At 45.1% G+C, this 24,518-nt stretch overlaps 1 protein-coding gene across 5 annotated transcripts in view; it reads right to left on the bottom strand.

Annotated features, from left to right (window-relative positions):
- Nucleotides 1–1,609: 1,609 nt before the first annotated feature.
- Nucleotides 1,610–24,518, bottom strand: part of LOC137786461 (protein shisa-6) — a 61,950-nt gene continuing 39,041 nt past the window's right edge. The window contains exons 6-9 of one of the 5 annotated variants that reach the window (XM_068578364.1): nt 14,293–14,355; nt 12,538–12,558; nt 10,889–11,017; nt 1,610–4,603 (exon numbers count right to left, since the gene is read on the bottom strand). In XM_068578364.1, the coding sequence (XP_068434465.1) occupies nt 3,936–4,603; nt 10,889–11,017; nt 12,538–12,558; nt 14,293–14,355 (881 nt within the window). In that variant the 3' untranslated portion in view covers nt 1,610–3,935. Of the gene's footprint in view, nt 4,604–10,858; nt 11,018–12,537; nt 12,559–14,292; nt 14,356–24,518 lie in introns of all 5 variants that reach the window. The other 4 variants (XM_068578362.1, XM_068578365.1, XM_068578363.1 and 1 more) reach the window with 4 other exon arrangements.

The following is a 24,518-nucleotide window of genomic DNA, read 5'->3' on the forward strand; positions in this document are numbered from 1 at the left end:
GTTCCACAGTGAGCTGCTTTATGAAACCTCCTCTGGGACTGTGAAACTGTGAACTTTGCACGTACATTAAAAAAAAAGCCTTTCGGGATGACATCATTATTAATTAAGGGAACAGAAGTTTGAGAAGTTAGGAGCAAGAACACGCTATATGTACAAAGACGATAATTTGGGGAAATCTCTAATTGACATCATTTAAAACAGTCCTGGCATAAAACATCTGGAAAAAAAGATTTAGAATTAAAGAAAACTTCAATCTGTTGAATTAATTTGGCCAAACTTTCACATCCCTTTAATGAAGTCATCAAACACAACACAGACACATTGAGAATGAATGTGAAGAAACTCAGATTCATGTGCAACAACACGTCGTATTTAAGCATCACCTTTGAAGCACCTTCAAAGGTGATGAACAGTTCATGTAACACCCGATGTTGTGAGTACAGGCGCAAGAGAAACCTCGGCTACACGTTTGGTAACGGTCAAGCTAACGATCGCGCAATTTAAATCTACCTGTTATTGTGAGTGTGCACTGACATGTAAGGCTGGTTAATGTAAACAGGTTGTACAGAACTTCATGGCTGAATAAACTACACCCCGTGACTCGCTCTCAACCAATCAGAATGCTTGATTTGAACCACCCGTTTCATAATCAAGTCTTTGACTACAGCCGCGTACAACTTCAATATCTGACCACAGAAACCGAAATGTTCCTGTTCCACTGGTTCTTTAAGCTCTTTTCATCCGATGCATGTTCACCTCTGCAAGTCTGCGGAGATAAAAAAATACTGTTGGACGATGAAGAAAGATATGATGGAGGCCTTTGGACTCTTTAAAGGTCCTCACGGGTCCACTTTCTGGATTTGGGACCTAAAAGCTTGTCGGTAGCGGTGTTGAAGAGCACGCTAGCTTTTTAAACGGCGACTCTTTAAATGAAAGTAGCTACAATTGTTTTTCATTCTAGCGAGAATCACAGACGCATGAAGAGAACTTGAGACAGAGTTGGAGGCGGAGTCACGCTCATTGCTAGAAAAACGATTGACTTGCAGGAATGCAATAGGTCGGATCTCCTCAGGTGACCTTCCGGCGATCATCGTGGAGCAAGCTCCGCCTCCCAGCCCTGGATTCACCTGGATTCACCTGGATTCATCTAATCTGATTCACAGAAGATTTTCCAAACGTCAAAGTACTTTTTTGGGTCACAATGGCTTCGCAAATTCCACCGTTTGGCTAGTACGTCAAATTTCCATTAAAGTCTGAGGCTTTTCACTGACTCCGCCCCCTCAAGGCTTCCTCCTGAAGCCACGCCCCCAAAATGATCATTAAGAACACAAACAACGGACGTAGTTAACAAGCAGGTAGGACTCTCCTTTTTTCTTCTTCGTCAGAGCATTTGATTTTTGGATTTCTGTAAAGATGCAATATGAATTTTGACAAATATAACAAATGTTTCTACAATACATCACCTCCCCTAGCATTAAATCTGGATTTAATGCCCTTACTTGTCTCACATTAAACCAATTATCTTGCTGTTGCGCATGAAAATAGCAGCGATGTGTCATTTTTCTCACCCTTCACACACACTCATCGGCCTTAAAAAATAAACGTGATTATGAGCTCAATCAGAGCCCACAGAGTCCGTTTGGATCCACTCAGCTTCAGGTCGGGTTGGAGGGTCCAATTAAAACACCTCGGAGCCCATGAACCTACAACACAGCTGATTGAGTTCATGTGATTAATGCGACACATTTCAAATAGAAATACCCTGGAGTACATATTGATTGTTTTCCTCTTAAAGTTTGAGACTCCTTTTAATATAATTTAGTGTTCTTTAAGGTATGTAAGTACTGTGCCATCCATCAGCGGACAGGTTGTTTATAGTCAGAAAAAAACTAAGACAACGAGATGTGCGATGAAAGCTTGATTGTTCAATTAAGAGCACGTGAGATTCCATACAATAAGGCATTGCTTTAATGAAAACATCTGGACAAACGGTTCACAGTTTTAATTAATGCTTTGACTGACGAGCGATTATGACGTCCTCTTGATTGTTTCAGTCAACACAGCGTCACACAACACGACGAGCTACGAGCTCCTCAGCTCCGACACAACGGGTACCTGATCCGTAGGGATGGAAGCAGCTGGCCAATCACAAACCCAGCAGAGTTGGCGGGAACTGGGGGTGAAAGGGGGCGGGGCATCCTCGTGGCGGACGAAGCAAAGGGAACGCGTGAAACAGAAATTGATCTAATCCCCAAAAACATTTCCGGGCTCGATTTTTCACATGTATGTGGAGTTACGTCTGCAGACTGAAGCTGCTAGTCGGCAGTGGTGAAAAGCTTGTTTCCATAGAAATAGAATTAGAGTAGAACAGACATTCCCGCCGGCGGCCATTTTGATGTGTGTCATCGCCAGCAAAGGAGGAGTAAAGTAAACAACACTTAGAGAATACGTGAGTAAAATGGAAAGCAGTTGAGTGACAACTTTGTTCCAGTTTATTTCCTGTAACAAGGGGTAGCATTAAATAAAGCATGGTGGAACCAAGCTAACAGCAAGGTAGCTAGTTAGATAGCCGTGCTAATTCCACCATGATTTAATGCTACACTTTACACGGCGGGGTTGTTGTTTGCCTTTCTGCCCGGTGCTCTAAAGACGAGCTAACCAGCTAACTAGCCAACGAGCTAGCCGCTTGTCTTGTTTTCATCGGTGTCGTTAGCGTAACAACCATTTTATTTTGTCGAATGGCCGCTAAAATAACTTCAATGTCCGTTCTACTTTCATTCTATTCCCGTGTTTTCTTCATACACATCATTCTATGCTACAAGCACAGGTAAAACATACTGGAAAAAATACTCCCCACATAAATATTACATCCACATATTTCGCAGACATCTGTGGAAATAATAGTTGATTTTTGCCTTATCTAAAATTAAAATGAGTAATTGGGAATCCACGATAAGATTCCAGGTGGCAGAAAACCAAAAAAAAAAAACATGTCAAAAAAAGGCCAGCTTTTCTTCTTTAAATGCTGCTAATTTAGCCTATTTACAATCTCCTATTGTATGCAACAGAAATAATCACTGTTTCTCACTAATAAGCTGATAGTTTCTGGCCGTTTACCAATGAAGAGAAAAATAAACCAAACAAAAGAAGGGAATTCATTAATTGTGCTTTTTAACCCACAAATCCACTTCATCGCTGAAATGAGGCAATTTTAAGGGGCACCTCCTTGAAGTGCTTACATCAGTCAATCTCTAAAGCTATAACAAGGACTGAAAATACAAATAGTAAATATAGTATATTTATATATTTATAAAGTTGATAGAATTCCCTGCCAGTCCCCATGTCGAGTTTAAAAAATATTTTCTTCAGGCTGTCAAACGTCTGACATGAAGGATCCGTCTTTGTGTCAACGCGCAAAGCCCTTATGATGCTCTAAGAGAGAGAAGTCTTTGCCGGGGTTGATTCTGGATGACACAGGAAGCTTGTGCTAAAAAGCAGGAAGAGTTTACCGTGAAAGTCGAGTTACAAGCCGCTAGTACCATTGGTGGGTGTCCCCATTAGCTCCCCGCTGCAGCAAGCTAGCACTGCTGCTAGTTTTTCCACTGGTTCCCCGCTAGCTTGCGCTAGTTCCCCGTTAACTTACCGAAGGTAGCGGGACCAGCCCCGACTCATGGAGGGGGGAGGTGGGCAGCAGCAGCTAGCGGGGAGCTAGCAAGCAGCGCGAGCTTGCTACATCGGGCAGCTAGCAGCAGCAGCACTAGCTTGCTACAGCGAGGACACCCACCGAAAGGTAGTAGCGGCTTGTAACCTGACTGTTACGGTATTTTAAATCTAGGAGGTTGTTTTTCATACGAAGACGGACCGTATCTGCCGAGGAGACTTCTCTTGACGTCCTCGGTGTGTCTCAAGAACCCTTCGGCGAACCGCTCCGCGGTCTAAACAGTTACCTCGTTCTTACTGGCAGTGCGGTATGTGTGGTGGTGGCCGCCGGGAATGTACTGTAGGTGGTCCACCGTGTGTGTTCGTCGGTTGGCAAACTGCTGCCTCTTCGACGTGGGCGCCTGGTGGTTGACCGTCAGCGTGTTGTAGGAGTCGTTCGAGGCGGAGGTGGGCTGAGAGTGCATCTTGGTCATCTTGTGGCGGTCCATGACGGGCGTGACCGGCATCAGCATGTCGGCGTGCGACATGGCGCGCGCCATGGCCTTCTCCCGGAACTTGTCGCGCCGCATGGCCGGCGACAGCAGCAGGGGATCCTGGGAGTGGAGGCGGTCGGCGGACAGCAGCTGCTCCTCCGACAGGTGGCGGCTGCTGCTGTACGCGTTGGCCGCCATGACGCCGTACGAGGACAGGCCGTAGTCCCCGCGGCGCGGCGTCCTGGGAGGGGACAGGACGTGGTCCTGGGACATGGCCCTCTGGACTCGGCGGGGCCGCTGCCTCTGCTGCTGCTGCTGCTGGTGGTGCTGCTGCTGCTGCTGGTGCTGTTGTTGGTGCTGCTGGTGCTGCGGCGGGTCTACGTTCAGCTTCACCATGTGGGTCGGACCACGGCCGCCAAAGTCTGGGTGGAGATGCTTCCTCGCGTAGTACTCGTCCACGTCCTTATCACCTGGAGAGCAAGAAGACGGAGGTCATCGCGGGGTAATGACAGTATCAAGACCGCCGGCCTCGCGAGGAATAAATACGAACACTTGACGATATGAAATGCATTCTCCTCTACGGAGTCCTACATTTCCGAGAAGGCCATCCAAGAACACTCACGACCACGCGGCATTCAAGACTTTAATCCATACTTACAGTATTCAGTATCATGCACACTCGGGGAAGTATTTTTGTCACGGCGGGGGCAGCAAGACCACAACATATCTGAGTCATGAAACAACACCCTGAGGCCCATTTCACCAACTTTTACAACATGCAAGTTGGAGATAAGTCCCTCTGGTGTAACATTTTGACCACATTTCAGAAATCAAAATGTGATAATAAGCTATTTATTCCTTCCTGATCGGCCAATGTGGAGTACTGATACAATACAAATATATTTTATATTAGTTTTGATTATCTATGATAAGCTTCTTCGAGCTAAAGTGAAACCGGACATAATTGCTTCTAATATCAATTTCATAGTGCCGGTAAAACATGTTCTTCTCAAATGTATTCAAGGTTCTCGACAACAACTAGATTAAACATTCAAACACATCATGATGAAGTTATATTTTACTCAATACACATTCTTATTGAACGGAGCTTGAACGCATCAGAATGCAACCTCCGTTTCACATTAGCCGTTAGCTCCGTTACTCAGCCAGGCAGGACCGTGCTGCTCATCGTCCGCTAACAATTAGCAGCTAACGTTAACTAGCTTATCCGCGAGAGACGGGTGTGTTGAGCGTTTGCACATTTGCAGACCCGATTAGGCTCTCGTGCTCTCAGGATCTACGGATCAATTAGCAAGTGACACGTGTTGTAGTTCTTGTGCGGCGTGAATTAGCTGATAAATAAGATGTCGACGTGGATATCGGATCGACGCGTAGAGACTCGTGTGCTCGCTGATAGCTGATCTGCCATTTTAGGCCGCATCGGATGCGTTTGCAGCACCGGTATCGGAGGCACTCTAATAATTAGTGCAAGTCATGCATGTGCACGCAAGAGCCCTGCAGGAAATCTACAAGCTTCCAGTATTTAAAATCTGCATGTAAGCAGTGCTCACGAATCCCCTTTGGAGCACGAGTGGTTGAAAAGCGCGAGGGAGGAAATATCTGACCCCGTTATGTCTGTCCTGCACTTTCCGTCTGCTGTGGTAGTGGACGAGGTGACAACTGTACTGTCCCGTCCAAACTGTTTTCAATAGTTTCCTCTGTGTCGCTGTCCTTCAGCGTCAAGAGGACACTTCCTGTTGTGCCTGAACGGTCAAACCAGTCGTTTTCTTCCTCTGCCAGAACGCCGGGCCGGCCTCTCCGCTGGGCGCTCCGAATGGTTAAAGTCATTTACGTCGGCATGGAACCACAGGCGGCAATCAGCTCTCAGCAGACGTTTATCTACCTGTTTTTTTGGCAGCGCCAGCACACAAAGTGGGGGACGCGACCACAGAAGCTCTGTGATTAACTGTTTGCGGCGGAGGGGTCGTTATCCTCTGCAGAAGTTAATTATTGCACAACACAGAGGTTGAGCGGCTGTTTTTTTAAATGTGCGTCAACGCGTTGTGGAGACGAGGGACGCGGCCGCTCGGCCCTCTGGGAGAGAAGTCGCGTCTGGACGGACACAGAAGGTCACCCCCATTGTCCGTCCACGAGGGGTTTGATGTCCGCCGCTCTGTGCATTCCTAATGAAGAGCGTCCAACTTTTGGCCCGTGGCGGCGTCTCATCCCCCCGAGGGCTTCGTTTAGATGTGACATTATGGCAGGAAATGTCAACCGAACTCAACCGGAGGCTACAAGCATTCAGACAATGGAGACGCCGTGGCCCAAAGCGCCGTAGATAGGTCAACCTCCAGTCAGTGGCAGAGATCTGTGCTGATTATGTGCGCTCACATGTTGATGCGACAGGACGGTATCAAGTCCTGATGTGATAAGAAAAGACACCTCGCATCTCAAATAAGAAAGTCTTGGATGACAACGGGGAGGTGGGTCATGACTCTTTTTAGCTGTAATTTAATAATTTCCCCCCTCAACATTTAGAAGGTGTGATGGAGTTCAAAACCGCAGGTCAAAGAAGGGCAAAGCGAATGTGGAAAGTTTACCAGGAGCAGGAGGGAATACACTTTATTGATTCCCTGGAAAACTTTTAATGCAAACCAGTCGGTGCTGATAGCGTTCGCTTCCATTAATGGCAACGTTCCAGCGGCTGCAAAACAGAAGCACCTGGAAATAATTGCCGAATGAAAAAAGGTATTTCTGCTAAACGGAGAAAACTCGTCGACCTGTTCGCTGGTCCTCGGCGTCTTTCCGGACCCTTTAGTGGGATGCGGTTGTTTGTAAACCCTTCAGTGTCATTAATAGACCTTCAGAGCAACCGGCGGAGTATAAAGAGCAAGAAACACGGGTCAAACAAACACAGGACTTTAACCCAGGAAGCTGCTGTTCATGTCCAGTATGAATCTAAGTCATTTAAATCTTAGTTTTATGACACAATTTCGGTATCTACATAACAAACGTCGTTATTTTACATGAGAAACCGACTCTTCTTGAGCCCAAACCACGACCTTTTGAGGTTTTGTGCAAGTAAACCCACATTAGAGTCCTCTTCTCCAGAGTAACCTGTGTGCATGTCATGAAACAACTTTTCTTGTGAACATGGAAGTTTATTTTGAAAAGAAACTGAGGAGAAAACAACGACATAGACTGTCATTGAACCCTGAGGGAGTGGAAGTTTCATACTAAAATAAATGTACTTATATATGAAACATAAGAATAACTAGAGAGCAGAACTTTAGTTGAAGTAGAACTTCAACTAAAGACAAACATCTCTGTGCACAGGAACCATAATCACCATTATTACCAAAATTGAGAACAAGCTGTTTCGCCGTCTTCTCTGCGGGACGACCTCCGTTTATGTGGATTTCTTTTGGCTGGATGACTATGAACCACTTGAGTGCAGAAAATGAACCTTTTGTTGAAGCAGATTATATTTAAGTCTGTCAGAGAAGGTGGGATATTTAATTTAAGACAAGTTTTAGACATTTATTTACACGTATCTACCATTTGATTCATATGTTCCACTGCTTTTCTGAACCTAATTTCCATCACCGAAACTATCCGTCCACCTGAGCTGAGATTGTTGCGCAATTGGATGTAACACCTGGCTATACATCACATATGCAAGAACCTTTAAAAGGGGAATTTAAGAAATTATGTAAAATCCAGAAAAAGGCCTCAGAAACTGAACGTTAAAATGAGATTTAGATAAAGGACCAAACGGAGAAATTGAGCTGTATATTTGACGTCTTATAAACCAATAAAATCATATTCATTAATTAGAAATCAGGCCTTTCTTACTCAACACTTTGCTCACTATTTGAAGGTACCTGAACTACAAATGTTTACTACCTTTTTCTTCTTTCCGCCACTTGATTTTAAGAGCATCTTTTTATGAGTGAACACATGTTACACCGTTTACACTTTAAGTGACTGGGGAGATTTAGGAGGGCCGACGCATAATGCTCCGTTTCATCTCTGCGGCGCCGATAAAAAAAAAAAGGCAGCACTTTACAATTAATGTGATTGCGAGCGGCCCAAAGGTCCCGAACGCGGGGGCGGCGCTGCAAACACAGGAAACGGCTAATTAAACCCCCGGCTCCCACTCTGCTAGATTACATTCAATATAAGCAGTGTATTTATGTGTCAGCTATTGATCACACAAGACTGTAATCATGTAATGCACCAACACTCGTGAAACTGGGTGAACATCAATTATAAAGTGATCTTTAGAGAGGTTTTAGAGCGGTGGAATAAAAAAAAAAAAGAAAAAAAGAAAAAGGGGAAATTCAGCAATTTCATTTAATGTTTTTTTCTTTCTGGGAGGATTAAACGGTGGCTTGTTTGTTTTTTAAAAGGTGTTTTAATCCCTCTGAGGGTGATTTGAGGTGAACAAGATGTTTCTTCGCGGCCTCGTTGACGAGCGAGGACGGAAGAGAAGTCGCACAAACAAACCGTGCCAATTTAATTTAGTCATCATCATTTCCCCCGATGGTTTAATTAAAATAACGACTAATTATATTACTTTTTAGGCCTGTTTCCAAAGGCTTCACTCATGCTTGAACCCCCCTCTCCCTTTCCTTTCCCCCCCGTGTGGAAGTGCTTTGTTCAGGGGACGACTTTGCTCGCTCGTTTGACAAATTCTGCGGGGCTCCTGTCTCAAATTCGAAAAGCCTCTTTGTAGTTCAGCGCGATTCATCTCTGTGGTTTTTCTGTGTGTGTACAAGGCTCCAGCGAGATAAGAGCAAAGCCCAGAGTTGATAAGAGGGAGAGAGAGAGAGAGAGCGAGAGAGAGAGAGAGAGAGAGAGAGAGAGGACGTATAAAAAGACGGATGTTGAATGCGTTGAGGGGAGATTGCGCCGACGTTTTTTCCCGTCGCACAACCGCCACGACGCATTTAAATGTCTCTCTCTCGGACCCGTAACGTCGCTTAAGATTCAAGGACAGTGAGCGGTGCGTTCAGGCGCGCTCGGTTGAACCGGGCGGAGCAATTTGGAAAAATCTGCTATGCATTGAATTCTTCTTTCTTTATTGCATAAATAATGCGTTGAAGGAAACCCCGCAGGTGGTTTCACACTGACGGATCGCCGTGAACACTGAACGGGAAAAGTTCTTTATTTAAGAATTGATTTTCCGTCGAGGAATCGATAACTCCACGAGTCGCTCCACGTCGGTTTACTCGAGTGTGGTGAGCGGGAAGTGTGACGGTGAAAAGCACACTAAATCTAAATTAAAAAGCGGTTCATCTCCAAAAACGGACGCGTGAAAAATACATCGGTCTCCAGTGCAGGAGCCGGAGCGCAAGTGGTCGACTAAAAATAGTGAGAGTTTATGAAATGTCTTTGTTCACGGTGCTCTGAAGGCTCGTTCTGAAGCCTCCAGAGCTTTGCATCAGTTTGAAGCAGAAGAGATAAACAAACACACCCACAATTCAGCTTTTTATAAACATCACTGAGAACATTCAGCTTAAAGAAATGAGTTTCACTTTCTGCACTCCACTTTCACTCCACTAGACTGAACTGGTTACAGTTACTGACCTATAGGGTGAAAATCACGATATTCACGATACTCAAGTCCCGATACTTGGGTCCCAATACGATATTATCACGATACTTAAGTCCCGATACTTGGGTCCCAATACGATATTATCACGATACTTGGGTCCCAATACTATATTATCACAATACTTAAGTCCCGATACTTGGGTCCCAATACGATATTATCCCGATACTTGGGTCCCAATACGATATCACGATACTTGGGTCCCAATACTATATTATCACAATACCTAAATCCCGATACTTGGGTCCCAATACAATATTATCACGATATTGCGATATTATCACAATCTACACTATTATCACGATGCTGCGATACATTGGATATTGCGAGATCTCATCTCTAATATCATTGAATCCTTGGCGTGGTTGGTCTCTCGTTCATGCCTCTTATGTCCCATCATACTCTGCCCTGTTTTAATGTTGTAAGTTAAGTGTGATGGTTGTTCTCGTTGTTTTGAACGAGAGGAAATGCATCTGGAGAGACTCCCTGCTTTCACCGAAGAAGAGTCGTTGGAAAGAAAGAAGGCAGATAAACAACATGCGACCAACACTTGCACAGTTGAACATGGCCGTGCACTGAGGGTCGCATCGGCGTCGTCATCCAGCAGAAAATGTGGCAGCGAAGATAATGAAGCGTAGCATTAAAGCGCCGTCTCGTTGGCGAATAGAAGCGATTCGGCTCTTAATGCGTCATTAAGAGACATTAGCAACATGACACGGGGCTGCAGATGGAGCCAAATTACACGGCAATTTAGGAGTCGGTGGATGGGCCGATAGATGAGTGGATGGGAATGAGAGCGGAGGCTCCGTCATGCATTTTAAAGGAGTTGATTTTCCCTTTAAAAAATAGGTGGGAAGATGATCCGCATGACGATGCCTTGCCGAACATCTGGAGACGCGTCTCCGTAAATGGACATTCAGATGGTTGTTCTGTCGAGCCAGACCGGAGAATGTGGCGACCCTTTGATGCTACGTAGGTGGAGGCGGGAGGGGGGGGGGCACGAGGGTGACGTCATTCCCCCGTCTGCTTCCAAAATAAACAGTGTGTGCATCAAGCAAAAAAAAAAAAGAAAAACACGGCGACGAAGGACGAATGAAGGACCACCTACTTAATCTGTGCAGAGAGGAGGAGTATTTACTTAAGTCAGACTTGAGGGCCAGCTCGTAGGAGGGCGGCAGATGGCTGAGGTTCTGGAAGGATCTGGACAGGGACAGGTCGTAGGGCTCCGTGGCCGAGGTCAGGATGTTGTTCATCCGCTGGGGTCTCTCTACAGGGGACAGGAGGGAGGAAGCGGCGCGCCGCCGTCAGAGCAGTCAGTCAGAGAGATGGGTCACACACTGGGGAGGAAGGACAGGAACAGGAGGCGGAGGGCGAAGTGTGATGGGGTCGGGAAGGACTTGTGCTTTTTTTTGGGGGGGGGGAATTGGGGAAACGACGGCTTTTGATCTCGTCCCTGTTAGCGCCGTTAGCTCAGCAGTCGGGTAATTGCGCGACGGCCGAAAGGTCGGCAGGCTCTCGGTATTGTCTGCGTTCGCTTTTAAAAAGGTTCTTTCAGAGCCGGACGCGAAGGGGAGGTCAAGCCTCGCTTTCCTGCTCTCACACCAGACGCTGGCTGAGCGTAGCAGTGACTGTACGCTACAATCTGTGACTCCTTTAAGTACTTAAACAAAATAGGGACATCTTGTTTTTCCTGCCACTTTCCTGCAGACGCCGTCCTTTTTTACTTCGCTATCTTCAAGCAGTTTCACTCCGAGTAGACAAAAGCTTATACTGCACAAAAAGAAGTCATTTTGCATGATAACACGCCATGTACTTTGTGTGATGTGCGCTCCTTTCAACAACCTGTAATGTTCAACAAGCCAGTAAAGGACGAGATGTACGGCTTCAGGTCGGCCGGCCGCCTGTTAACCGCTTTTACAGGATGATAAATGAAAGGCAGCGTGACGCGGTGAAGGAGGAGAGAACCGCTTACAAACACGCGTTTTAGAAGCTGTGTCGGCTTTCTCCTCGTCAGGAAAACTAAACCCTTTCATTTCTGAAAGGGTCGGGGACCTTTGAGCGCTTCAAGGTTGTTGTCGGCTGAAAGTGTCCCGAGTCGCTGCGTCAATAAAACCCGCTAATCTCTTTGCCTTCACGCGTTCTGAGCTGGAAGCTGCGACCGTTCACGGCGTCTTGAGCGGCTCGATTCTGGTCCGTCGTGCTGTTTAAGCGTTGTGTTCGGGCGCCGGTGGTTATGTGGGACGCCCAGCCGTGTGGCGGGTCAGGAGGGGTAGCGGGTTTCGGAGGTAGGAGGGAGGGAAACGGGCCGGGACTCTGGTGCTGGATTTAAAAATAGGACGAGGAGGGTGACGACAGCAAGGAGGACAGGGACACACAACACCGAGGAACATATGGTGCAGAGGGGAGACGTCCACTGAGCATGTCAGTGTGTGTCTGTCCGTGTGTGTCTGTCCATGTGTCTGTCCGTGTGTGTCTGTCTGTGTGTGTGTCCGTGCGTGGAAGATGGAGAGGTTAGTCGGAGTGAAAGAGTAAAGACTGTGTGAAGGTTATTTGACATCGGACTAAAAAGGTCATGGGAGCAGCGTGAATTGTTGTGACAGCGACAATAAGATACACAAGATACACATGCACTTAAACAGAGAATAAAAACAAGAAAAAAAGAACCCCAGTGTGGCAGGTTAAGACTTTTTTTTAATATGTTTTATCTCTACGATATATATATATATATATGTCTAATGAAAAAAAAAGAAAATACACATAAACACTGTGCGTATGTGTATTACTTACCGTGTCTCATTTGTCGGTGGGCTAACAAATCCAAGTGAGAAAAGAAAGGATCAAAAACAATCACTTTGCACACAAAGGTTCAAGCTCAACCGCCCGTGTACCGGAGGTTGAATCTAAACTACCCGTGTACCGGAGGTTCAGCCTAAACTGCCCGTGTACCGGAGGTTCAGCCTAAACTGCCCGTGTACCGGAGGTTGAATCTAAACTGCCCGTGTACCGGAGGTTCAAGCTAAACCGCCCGCGTACCGGAGGTTGAATCTAAACTGCCCGTGTACCGGAGGTTCAACCTCAACCGCCCGTGTACCGGAGGTTCAAAGCCAACGTTGGCGAGGGTTCAAACTTAAAACACACGAGTCCAAAACCAGCAAAAATTTTAAATTATGCAGAACAAGCGACCGTCTCTCATCAGGAGCTAAGAGAGACTTCAAAAGTGCGGTTTGAAGAGTTTTATTTGGAGCTGAAAGTACTTTTGAAACCCATTTTCTCTGTGAAAGGGGCGCGCGATGTTTTAAGAGGCAGGAAGTGGACGCTCCATTAACGGCGGGGAAAAAGTTGCTCTTGTGACTCAACGGCCTCTGCGTTGTTTTTTTTTTTAGAATATCACAAAGGAAGATCTTTAAATGTATGAATACTGAATATGAAGTCACGCCAGACTCCCTCTTTTCTTCCTGCGGTTCATTTGGGTGCGGCGGCGTTCGGTGGCGTCGCACTGAAAGCCGATCTCCCCTTCACACAAAATCACATTCAGAGAAATAGATGGGACGCAATAACAGTAATTGAGTTTTCAATAACTGCAGCAAATCGTGCAGACGATCCTTTGATTATCAAATACGTTTAGCTTTTCATTTCCCCCCCCAAACACCAGGACTTCTTTATCAGCTCCTTTAGATTTTAATTTCCCCGTGAAATATATACTTTATGTCCTTGAAATTGGGGAAAACTAAAGTTTATCAAAACAATTGTTTGGCTCACTTTCACTTCGAGTCATTTGGGGAAAAGTGAAGTCGGGTCAATCTCTGCCATATCCTCACATGAGGAAGTGTGCTTTTTCAAAACTAAAACTCTTCTATCTCATCATCCACCGTTCCAATCTAATTGATTTAAAGTACTAAAGTACTGAAACCCTCGTGAGAAGATACACGTACGTTTAAACCAGAGTAAGTTTTCAAGGTTCTGCGATCTCATTGGTCCTCAGACTCGTCTGAGAGCTCGTCACATGACACACGCCGAAGGAGACGGTCAGTTATGGAAGTTGTTTGTCATGTTGGAACCAAGGAAAAGCTCGAAGGTCATTTTATTTTTTATTTCTGAACTGAAACTTTTTTGAAAATGCTTGTCATTACTTGTGTTTATTGCAGATTTGTATGCCTGAGGTCGTAATCTTTCTAAAGATGTGCAGTGTTACTCTGTACCACGATGGGAAGGCACCGAACAAAACAATTAAAAAACTCTGGGAGCGATCGAGGAGTCATTTCTTGCTCAGACTCTTAACTTTTAATCATATTCATGCAAAAAATAAGTAAAATTACATATATATTTTTTGTAAAGGCAAGGAGTTGTGGATTCTTTAGAGACCAAGGACAATAGGGTCTGGTATTCATATCAAGGTCATGTGCGCCCTAGGGTCCCCTAATTACGGACTCACAGGTATCCAGGAGTTTTATTTTTAGCATTTAAAACTTTTCCACATGCGTCCCACACCGTTTCTGTTATTTCAGGTCTACGCAGCAACATGTCGACGACACGGTTTCTTACCCAGTTTAGGTGTGAGCGCCGTCAGGTCCAGGTGGCTGTGCTGGTACTCGTGGTGATGGTTTCCTATTGTGAGAAGAAGAACAGAGTTAATACTTCACTTTAAGACAATGGTTTCAGGTGACGAGAAGACAATCAGCTGTGTCATCAGACTGTGGTTGATGCCGAAGAAAATATAATGAGAAAAGTATATATTTTGCACCTTTAACTTCTCCGTTAGCTAACCATTTGTCTTTAAGATTTCATCGTCGATTGATCTTAAAAGGTTTCCCCTTTTCAAAAGAAAATGCATCTCAAGGAATGAGGAGGCTGCTGTGATGCAAAAGAGAGGCAGTTGCCTTGACTCCTCTTTCCTTGTGAGGAAAGGAAACAAGGATGTATCCAAACTAGGTTCTTACGGTCATGTAAAATCTGGAAAAGTCACTGTACGCTTTGAAATTCTCGTTGTCAGTTTAAATGCTACAATTTTCCCTATTTTTCATGGTTTGGTCATGGACATCTGGTCTAAAGTCCTGGAAATCCATTGGTCAAAATGTGTATGGACCCTGTACTGACTAGCTAACGAGAAAGGCCTCAACCATCCTGCGGCACTTTGCTTGTTCGACCGGAGGTCTTCTGTCTGGAGACGATGATGAATGAAATTGCGTTCAGGAACTCTGAAGGTAACGCCGTAGTTGAAGTGCATCGTCTCCATTGTTTGGGCGCCACTTCATCCGACACCAAGGTCGAGTCGCAGTGAAATGAAAAATACAATTTCCACTTTTTAATCCTGCGTCCCTGTGTTAAGTGTTCATTCATCTCTTTTTATTCGCCAAACGTGTGACGAGTCTTTCTGCTCCGAGAGGCGTTCACGAGGAAGTCATTCAGTCAAATGAGACTTTGGGGCGACGAGCTCGACACAAATCGTTCGTGTGAGCTAGACGGAGCGAAATGAGGAAGACGTGTGGTTGGACATCAGGAGACAAACGGTTTTTTATTTCCATAGTTCCAAAACAATGTGACTGCGGGTTTAATTCATTCGAGGAAACGGTCAAACGGCCCTTTGTAGCTCCTAAGCCCCCCGCTTTCTAGTGGTCCAATCAAATGCTAAGGGTTTTATTCTAATCCCTCTTGTATCTCTGTTTCATTGGGGAATACAATACGTCTTTAACATTGGGACCATCCTATTCAATTTAAGGGCGTCTGAAACCGGACTGCTAGATTCTTCCTGGCTTGAAAATGGGATATATGTTGTAACGTTTGCAGGTTACAAGGATAAATATGAACGCTTCAACCTTCCCCCAAGCTGTTTTTCACTCTTTGTAGGAATCTTTAATGAAGGAGGTCAGACGCCCGATGATCCAGATACAGTGTCAAGAAAAACACATTCTGGGATTTGATAAAAAAAAAAAAGACCTTTTCAAAGGACTTTAGCACAACAAATGGAGATTTGTACTTGTGTAACGCTTTTCTAGTCTTAAACCACGCAACACGCTCTCACAACACACGCCATGCACACAGCCGTTCATGCACTGAGACATACATACATGTCTTGGCCAAGGACACGTCGGCACGTGAGCGCCGATTCTGCGATCGATGCGCTGTTGCTGGGTGGTGCAATATGTGCGTTATATAACGGACGTGCCGTGACTTTAACACCTTTTTTTCTGGGGCTGTATAGAACCTTTTTTTTTTTTCCTCCAGTAAAAATCTCGTCAACAAGCAGTCTGACGTGCGAGTCAAGAGGCTTCTCCGTCCAGTCGGTGTCGGTGTTTTTTGCCAGATACGAGATATTTAATTGGCCGCGAGCGTCTCGAGTGAGCGGGTAAACCTGTCACGGCTCAGTTGTGGCATCGCCAAGCGTTTCTTCATTTGACAGAATCCACAGAGCGCCGCCGCCGCTTCTACCCCCCAAAGTGATTGATCACGGCCTCCTTATCCGGTAACACACGAGTCCTCGCGGTGATCCATCTTTGGGCTCTTAAGTGAGTCATTTGATGCTGCGCTAATATCGTTACCCGTTGTTTTGAGTGGTTAAAGAACAAAGAGACGCCACGCAGCTCCGGGAGTTTGAATAATTTCCACAGTGAAAATATTGCCTTAATTCAATTAAGCTTTTTGTGTTTCTGAACAAGCGGAGCAAACAAAACACGGATATGCGATATAGCCGTGGCTTATTTGCATTTAAATATGATCATTTATCATCCGATGAGGGAGCTAAAGATGATAAAAAAATAAATAAAACATCTCTGATAGCTTAAACCTACACACAAGCTCTTTAGCGAGCTTTTCAACTGACTACAGGGTTGTGTTTTGCCTCTGTTAAAGATCAGCGTCTGTGTTTCAGTGATAAAAGACTCCCGGCAGAGCGGATGTGACATTTCTGACAAATGCTATCCGACTTTTGCTGAGACGCAAAGCCAGCGTCAAGACAAATATTCTAGTTTTAAAATTGTTTGCCGATCTCGACTGAAAGCGATACTCAGTTCGGGGGGGGAAAAAAGGAGGATTGTAACAGGCTGGTTAAATGGATTTAAGTAGCCTTGTACCGTAATTATAAAACACGGCTTTGGTCCGTTTTCCCCCCGCAGCTGTTCGTTCCAATCACACAGGTTTGATCAAGGGACCAATTATAGCGGCTAACGAAAGGCTCAGCTAATTTACTCTGCTATGAAATGAAAGCGGCACCAAATAAATAACAACCTTTTTACTATCTGTGTAATTGCAGAAACTCTCTCTTTTTTTTCTCTCTCTCTATTTATTTTTCACAGCTGAGAAGCTGCCACATTAAAATCCCGCACATTAAAATGTACAGCGAGTGTTTGAGCAAGGTTCAAGAGTTTATCACCCGGCGAGGATGTTTATTTTTTCTTCGAGATAATCTCCAGCTCGGGCTTTCACACGTGCGCGATCCAATTATCCCCCTTTATGAGGAATACCACTGTTATTGCTACTATTGTGCAGCAACTCTGCCTCTAAACTGAGCACACATTGTATAAAAGGATGTTTTATTTTGTTTATGAGGGAGGGTATGAGGCTTTTTATCCCTCACCCATCTGACTGCTGCGACCAGTCGCTGTTATTGCTGATGCTTCAACTGCAATATCAGGATTATAACTGCCGAGAAAAAGGAAATGTCCGAATGTCTCCGGCACCAGAATGTGATCTGTTCTGACTTCCTCTTCCAGCAGAAATGATTTGGTTTCAGTTCATGACATTCAGTCTTTTATTTCTCTCCGAACACGCGTGACGTGTGCAAACATTCTGACCAACGTTTTCAACGGCGTTGACAAACTGAAAGCTCACGGCCGTCGTTGATCGGTTCCAGAACCAAAAGGTTCTGCTTTGCTGCTTTCATTGTTCTCCTCCACCAGATGTTTTGGCTTTCCCGTTCAGCCAAAGAGAGACGAGAGAAGAGCCAGCGAGGTCCAACACTGACGCTGGCCGATCGGGTCTCTGGCTCTCAGTGGGCGATGCAGTTCATCCCAGAGGTGTTGGATTGGGTTGAGCTCTGGGCAAGCCAAGCAATTTCAGGCTGAAAAATGTGTATTTCTCTTTTTTTTTATGGTGCTATTTTCACCTTTTATTGGTTGACAGAAGAGAGGCACACAGGGACGGGGGAGGGAGGACTGACATGCAGCGACCTGGAGAAACTATGTCTCTATGGACCTGTCAATCACCTTGTAGCACACACATACATCAAGAGAGTCATTTATATAGACTTCTATACAACCAGAGGAGTCGCCCTCTGGTGGTCAGGAGAGAGAATGCAGCTTTAAGACATGAAGCATAGACTTCTATACAACCAAAGGCGTCGCCCCTTCTGGTCAGGAGAGAGAATGCAGCTTTGACACATGAAGCATAGACTTCTATACAACCAAAGGAGTCGCCCCCTGGTGGTCAGGAGAGAGAATTCAGCTTTAACACATGAAGCATAGACTTCTATACAACCAGAGGAGTCGCCCTCTGGTGGTCAGGAAAGAGAATGCAGCTTTAACACATGAAGCATAGACTTCTATACAACCAGAGGTCATTAAAAAGAATGCAGCTTTAACACATGAAGCATAGACTTCTATACAACCAAGTGTGTCCATGGTGATGAAGCACTGATGTGTTTTTAATGGTGTTTTAAACTTTCCGGTGGAATCTAAATGTTGCCATCTTTAAATAAAAAATCATCATCCAGTACGAGACGAATGTTAAAAAAAAGAAGACTCATCTGGAGCTAAAGTCCGAGCGAAGTGGAACAGACGTCGTGGAGGATTCATTCCTCCTCTCCATGAGCGAGGTGTGCAGAGGACGTAAACCGGCTCACATTTAATACGTAACGCAGCAGCGCTCTGGCTGAAGTGTGTCACACGGATCGGCCGTAGCGGCGCCGGCGGCGCCGTCACAAGCGAAGCGAGCGCCTCCGGGTCCCAGCGGGCGGACGGAGGGGGATCCCGCTGTGACCCAGATCCATTTTAAACGGCTCGCTCTGGGGGAAGCTGACGGACAGATGCCGGCTGCGAGAGAGAGAGAGAGAGAGAAAGAGAGAGAGAGAGAGAGAGAGAGAGAGAGAGAGAGAGAGAGAGAGAGAGAGACGCCATGTGGACCTGGTGGGTCGGATCACCTCGCTTTGCCCTTCTGCACATTATGTGCGGTTGTGAAAAAGACAGTTTTTTACCTTCCAGGTACTCAGAACTTTAACCTCCGACGGAGACGTTTACAAAAGAATCTGAATCCAAAAGATGGAAAGAAATGTTGTCGCTATCTGACAAAGAGGCCGTTTAATCTGCTAAACGTTGTCATGACCTCGGGTTTTGTGTAGTTCTCGGCCTTGCGGGTCCTGTTTGTTTCACTTCCTGTCTTTGTGGTCTTCCATCCATTTTTAACCAGCATCATTTGTCTCGTCGGCCTCGCTGTGTTCCTGGGAGAGGGGAGGGGGGGTCTTTCTAATTTTGTGCCTCCTTAAGTCCTTTCCTTGAGTCCTTTATCTGTTTAGGTTCCTCAAAAGGGATCCGCCGGTGTTTCCTCGCTCCTCGCCGTCGCCTTTTAGGAATCGGGACGTCCTTCATGACGGAGCGCCGAGGTCAATTTCAAGGGTCTCAAAGTCGGAGGAGCGAGGAATTGAGGAAGTGAGGAAGCGAGGAAGCACACAACAGGACATGAGAAAGAAGTTGTGTAGCTTCCAGCTCGCTATCGAGTCCGTCCACACGTGTCCTTTGATTTAATTGGTTTCTTGTGTATTGAAAAGTTGGGTTACAGCCAGCTAGCTCTCCTGCTAGCAGCAGCGCTAGCTTACTACAGCGGGGAGCTAGCAGTGACAACCATCAAAGGTTAGTAGCGGCTTGTCACCCAACTTTTACAGTATTTTGTCTAATTCACTCGTTAGTTTGTCTTTTTTTGCTCGTTTCTGGTGTTGCAGAATATTCTCCTCTCACTTTTGGACGAACCCGCCATGTTGTTTTTTTGCTCCGGACGTTTTTTTCCTTTCCAACATCACAGTTGATGATCCTTTCAGCTCATTGATGAGTAACTTCCTCACAGTGAATACAAACAAGAGACATTACAAGCTCAAGGGTAAATAGTTTAGAGGAAGCATGAGCGCCTCGCAGCTGTCCGCCTCGTTACATTTGCGTCGGTCCAAAATGTCACAATTAGCATATGAGTTAGTTACGCTACATTAGCATTTAGCTTGATGGTCAAAGTGGACGTTTGTACCAAATTTTTTGAAGAGAATTCCCCGCAGGCGTTCGTTCACGATCACGCGAATGGACGAACTGGAAGACGTGACGCCTCCGGTCACGGCCGGCGCCGGTTTAAGCTTCATTGTCTTTTATTCAAATGGATTAACGTCGTATTTGTTCACACAGAATTGAGAACAGGAAAGTCATCTTTGTTAAAATAAAAACAAAAAAAACAACAACTAAAGTTACATCTATGAAAAAAAGTTTTGATAAGATGTAGAAACAGACTCGTCTTGGCTTTAATGAATGAAATGAAACAAAATGGTGATTATACATAACATTACGGTAATTATACATAACATTACGGTAATTATACATAACATTATAGAAGTGATTGAGGTTTTTTTTTATTGTATTGCTGAAATCGGACACAAACTCTCAATCTATAGCCAGGTTTCTAATGCAAAGATAAGCACAATTTTTTAGATAATCTGCAAATATAAAATGTGAATCTTTTGGGCTGTTATGGGAGTGGGAGGAGCTAAAGATGTGGGAGGAGCCAGTCCTCCAGTTAACTGTTTGCAGAGGAAGACGAGCCAAACCTCAAACTAATAAACACTTTATTAGCAGTGCATCGTTTCTAATGTTTGTCTCATGTGGTTACAGTCTTTTCCAGAGTTCTCTGTATTTCCACTGCTGTTCAGTGCAGATTGTGTTGTTGCAAAAAGCTCCAGTGCTGAAGCGAAACCAAAAGAGAAGCGAGCGTATGTGACGCATGCGGCTCGTGCTTTCATCTGCTCGTCTTCAACCGCATCTGGTACCACATCTGCCCTCGTTTTCATCAATGAAACAACATCTTCCACTTTGTGCACTCGACCTAATTCTGGTGTTTTCTTTCTGCACTTGAATGCGTCTTGATTCTGTCCACAGGTGAACTTATTTTGATGAACCGGTTCTCACAAGCTGCAGACGGACGGCCGCCGCCGCCTCGCTGCTCGATGTCTTACCCTCACGGTGTGGCGAGCCGGACCGCCGGCGTCCCCGGGGGTCGTGGGGGGAGGGAGGGGGGAGGTGGGGAGGAGGGAGTCTGTGACTTACTGACAAGGATAAGCACAGATTTATCTGATGTCTTCTCCGATATGTCAGAAGTAACATCATACAAAGCTGCCGTTATCCTTGCCGAGGAATACGGGACTCCGTGGGTTCCTGAAGGGGAGAAACCTGCACAACACATGACACAAATATGCACATGCACAGTCTGGATGCTGGCGCTGCAACATGGACCGCTGTTAGGACGTCACACACCTGATGGACTGGAGGCCCGGACCCAACAAAGGCTGAACATGTATTGAAATAAAAGGAGGAGTCCATTTTCTTTCCTTATGGTTCCTACGATATACTTTTATTTATATTTACACTACTTTTTCAAAAGTTTGGGGTCACTCGGACATATTTTTTATCATAGAATATCCTCCATTTCTAACCAGAGCAGACTGGAGAGTTTCACATGAAAGTTCTCTTTCTGGCCATTTTGAGAGCATTTTAAGGGTTTTCAAGGTTTAAAAAAATGTTTTCAAGGGTTTTAAAAAATATATTTTTCAAGGATTTTCAAGGTTAAAAAAAATGGGTTTAAAGTGTTTTTAAGGGGTTTCAAGGTTTAGTTAAAAAAAATGTTTTTCAAGGGTTTTCAAGGTTAGAAACCATATTTTTTAAAGAGTTTTCAAGGTTAAAAAGGCTTTTCAAGGTTGGAATTTTTTTTTTAAGGGATTTTAAGTTTTTAAGGGATTTTAAAGGTTTTTTAAAAGGGGTTTTAAAGGTTTAAAAAAAGGTTTTCAATGATTTTCAAGGTTTTAAAAGGCTTTTCAAGGTTGGAAAAAATGTTTTTAAGGGATTTCAAAAGTTTTAAAGGGTTTTCTCCTCATCCATTTGTCTTCTAAGGCGATGCTCAAACACAATAGCTGCTGGAAATGAGCCTCTATACACGATGTAGGTATTTCATTAAGAACCAGACGTTTCACCTCGAATAGTCTTTTACCACATTAACAATGTAAAGAGAGTATTTATGATTCATTTAATATCTTCATTGACAAAAAAAAGACTTTTCTTAGTGACCCCAAACCTTTGAACGCTAGTGAATTGTTTTAGTAACATTCCAGAAACGTCTTACTCAAAATCTGACTTTAATCTCATTTAAATTACATCTTTATTCTCTGAATATTTTGACTTCCATCCTGAACTTTAACGAGAGAACTCGCTGTGCAGAAAGATTTGAAGGTGAGCGGCTGAAACAAATTAAACACATTATTGCAGAAATGTATTAAAGTCCAGCGGTTTATAATTTAATTAAAAATAGATTAATGAATAGTTGCCACATGCACATTTAATCAAAACAAAGAGGAGTTCAAAGTCAGCTGTGTGTGTGTGTGTGTGTGTGTGTGTGTGTGTGTGTGTGTGTGTGTGTGTGTTGGCCTCAGCAGCAATAACATGACATGTTATGTAATATCTTTAGTTTTTTCTTTTCACAAATAAAGATATTTCCGTCGTAAATTGGTGCGTAGAAGTCAGAATCGACCTCCCTGCCTGCATATTAATCCATGTTTTAGTAAAATAAACTGTACGGCTGCTGCGCGACAAGTTCCAGAGCTTCTTCAAGTCATTCGGCTTCTTTTCTTTTGGTTTCGCCGACGCGGCGCGAGAGAGGAATTAGCTCTCAGCTTCTGTACTTCCTCTCGGTTGAAACACTTTCCTGAGTTTTGTGGCACAAACACGAGACAATAACACGAGCCAGAAGTAATTAAGTCAAAACTTTCTTATCAGGTTTTGGTTTTTAAAGGAAAACGGCAGCGGAGTATTTCAACAAAATTAATTAGAACCTACGTTATTTTTCCGTAATCGCGCTCCAGGTTTTCGGAGTTTGGCACAAAGCGACCGCCGAGGAGACGATTCAACGGAGGCGGACTTGGCTTTGTCACGGAGATCTTTGTCTCGATCTCTTCCTTCAATTCTCGAGGAGCGTCTTCGGGGGCGAGACGAAGGCGAATCTTGAGTCCGCGGCGAGTTCGCGGACTTGATTGCGCCGTGAAGTACTCGCAGTGAGCCGCAAAGTCACCCTGAGCAAACCAGTGAAGGACACTCGTTGGGTTTCTCTCCTCCGGTGGGCACTTCAACACCTCGAGAGCCGCTGGAGAGCGAGAGAGGAGGCCACGTCTGTGCCGTCCTTTCCAGCGCCATCTATAATTCTGACGGGTCAGTGTGTGTCTGTCCCTCCTCTCCGCCGGCTCGGCATGACGGCTTCCCGCTCGGGCCGGGCGGCCCCTGGGGGCCGAGGATCTTCGTTTCTCCTTCATCGATTGGGGATCGTGTGTCGCAGCTCCTGAGTGCAGCGTGCACTTCTGACATGTTTTCCTTTCTTTCTTTTTTTCCAGTCAAAAGGAGGCTGAGCCACCATCTCTTCCTCCTCCTCCTCTTCCTCCTCCTCCTCCTCCTTCAGGCTGAGCCACCATCTCTTCCTCCTCCTCCTCCTCCTCCTCCTCCTCTTCCTCCTTCAGGCTGACCTTGTGACTCCACATTCCTGCAGCGGCGATAAAAGAGCCAGGGGGTGGGTTTTTTTGTTGAGAAATCTCCACGTTATCAAGCTCAAGCTCCTTTTATTTCGCGGTGGGTTTCAGTGACCGGAGGGTGGAGGTTATATCCTCCAGTGAAACACGTGCAGGGTCTCGTTATATCGGCCCCGTCTTATTCCCAGAAAGCTTTGCACTAATGAGATTAACGGCGCAAATACGGCCGTGCAATTTTGCAGCTGAGAGCAATTTGCCATTTTTTTCTGCGGGGGGGGGGGCAAAAACATTTATCAGTTTATTTGTTTGTGTAATAAGCTTATTCTCCATTAATTGGACATGCACGGGAGCTTTATTCGTTTATTTTTCATCCCGTCTTTGCCTCCCGCCACTGCGTCCCGAACCAGAAGGAGTTTGAGGAGCCGGACGGCGGCGCCGCGGTGAGCCGACTGAGTTCTGCGATGAGGATCGTCTGCATAGAAATGAACGTGTGTCACCATGAACGTGGTTTCAGTCTTTGTGGAATGACACGGCGTGTGCTGTTTGTGCAGGTTTTAGCAGCCTGCAAAATGAAATCATATTTTAAACAGTTTCCAACAGAAATCAGCTGAATTCAAAATTTGAGACAGGAAGAAGAAAGGCGGACTGGAAGTTACAGATAAATGTGAAATTAGACGAATGTTGAATCCCCAAAAAACACAAAATGTTCGTTCCAAGATATAGTGGTACAAAAAAACATGTGTAGCCTTACGGTAATATATTGGTAGAAATGGAATATGCAAGTTTTCTTCACCTAAAAAATGTGTTTTCATTGACTTTGTGTGTCCTACCGTAGCCCAGAAGGGACAAACCAAAAGCACGGACAGGCTACACAAAGACGCAAAGACGGATAATATAGTATTTTCACGCCTTTTTTGGGGGGGGGGGGGGGTCTCTATTGACACGCTGGAGAAGTTCACGTTGGCTGCAATCTGCCAGCTCACCACTAGATGCCGCCAATGAACCGAATCACTGCACCTTTAAA

This window comes from Clinocottus analis, unplaced genomic scaffold (genome assembly GCF_023055335.1).
Source record: "Clinocottus analis isolate CAN_PGR_092001 unplaced genomic scaffold, fCliAna1.0.p SCAF_16, whole genome shotgun sequence".
NCBI classification, from domain to species: Eukaryota; Metazoa; Chordata; class Actinopteri; order Perciformes; family Cottidae; genus Clinocottus; species Clinocottus analis.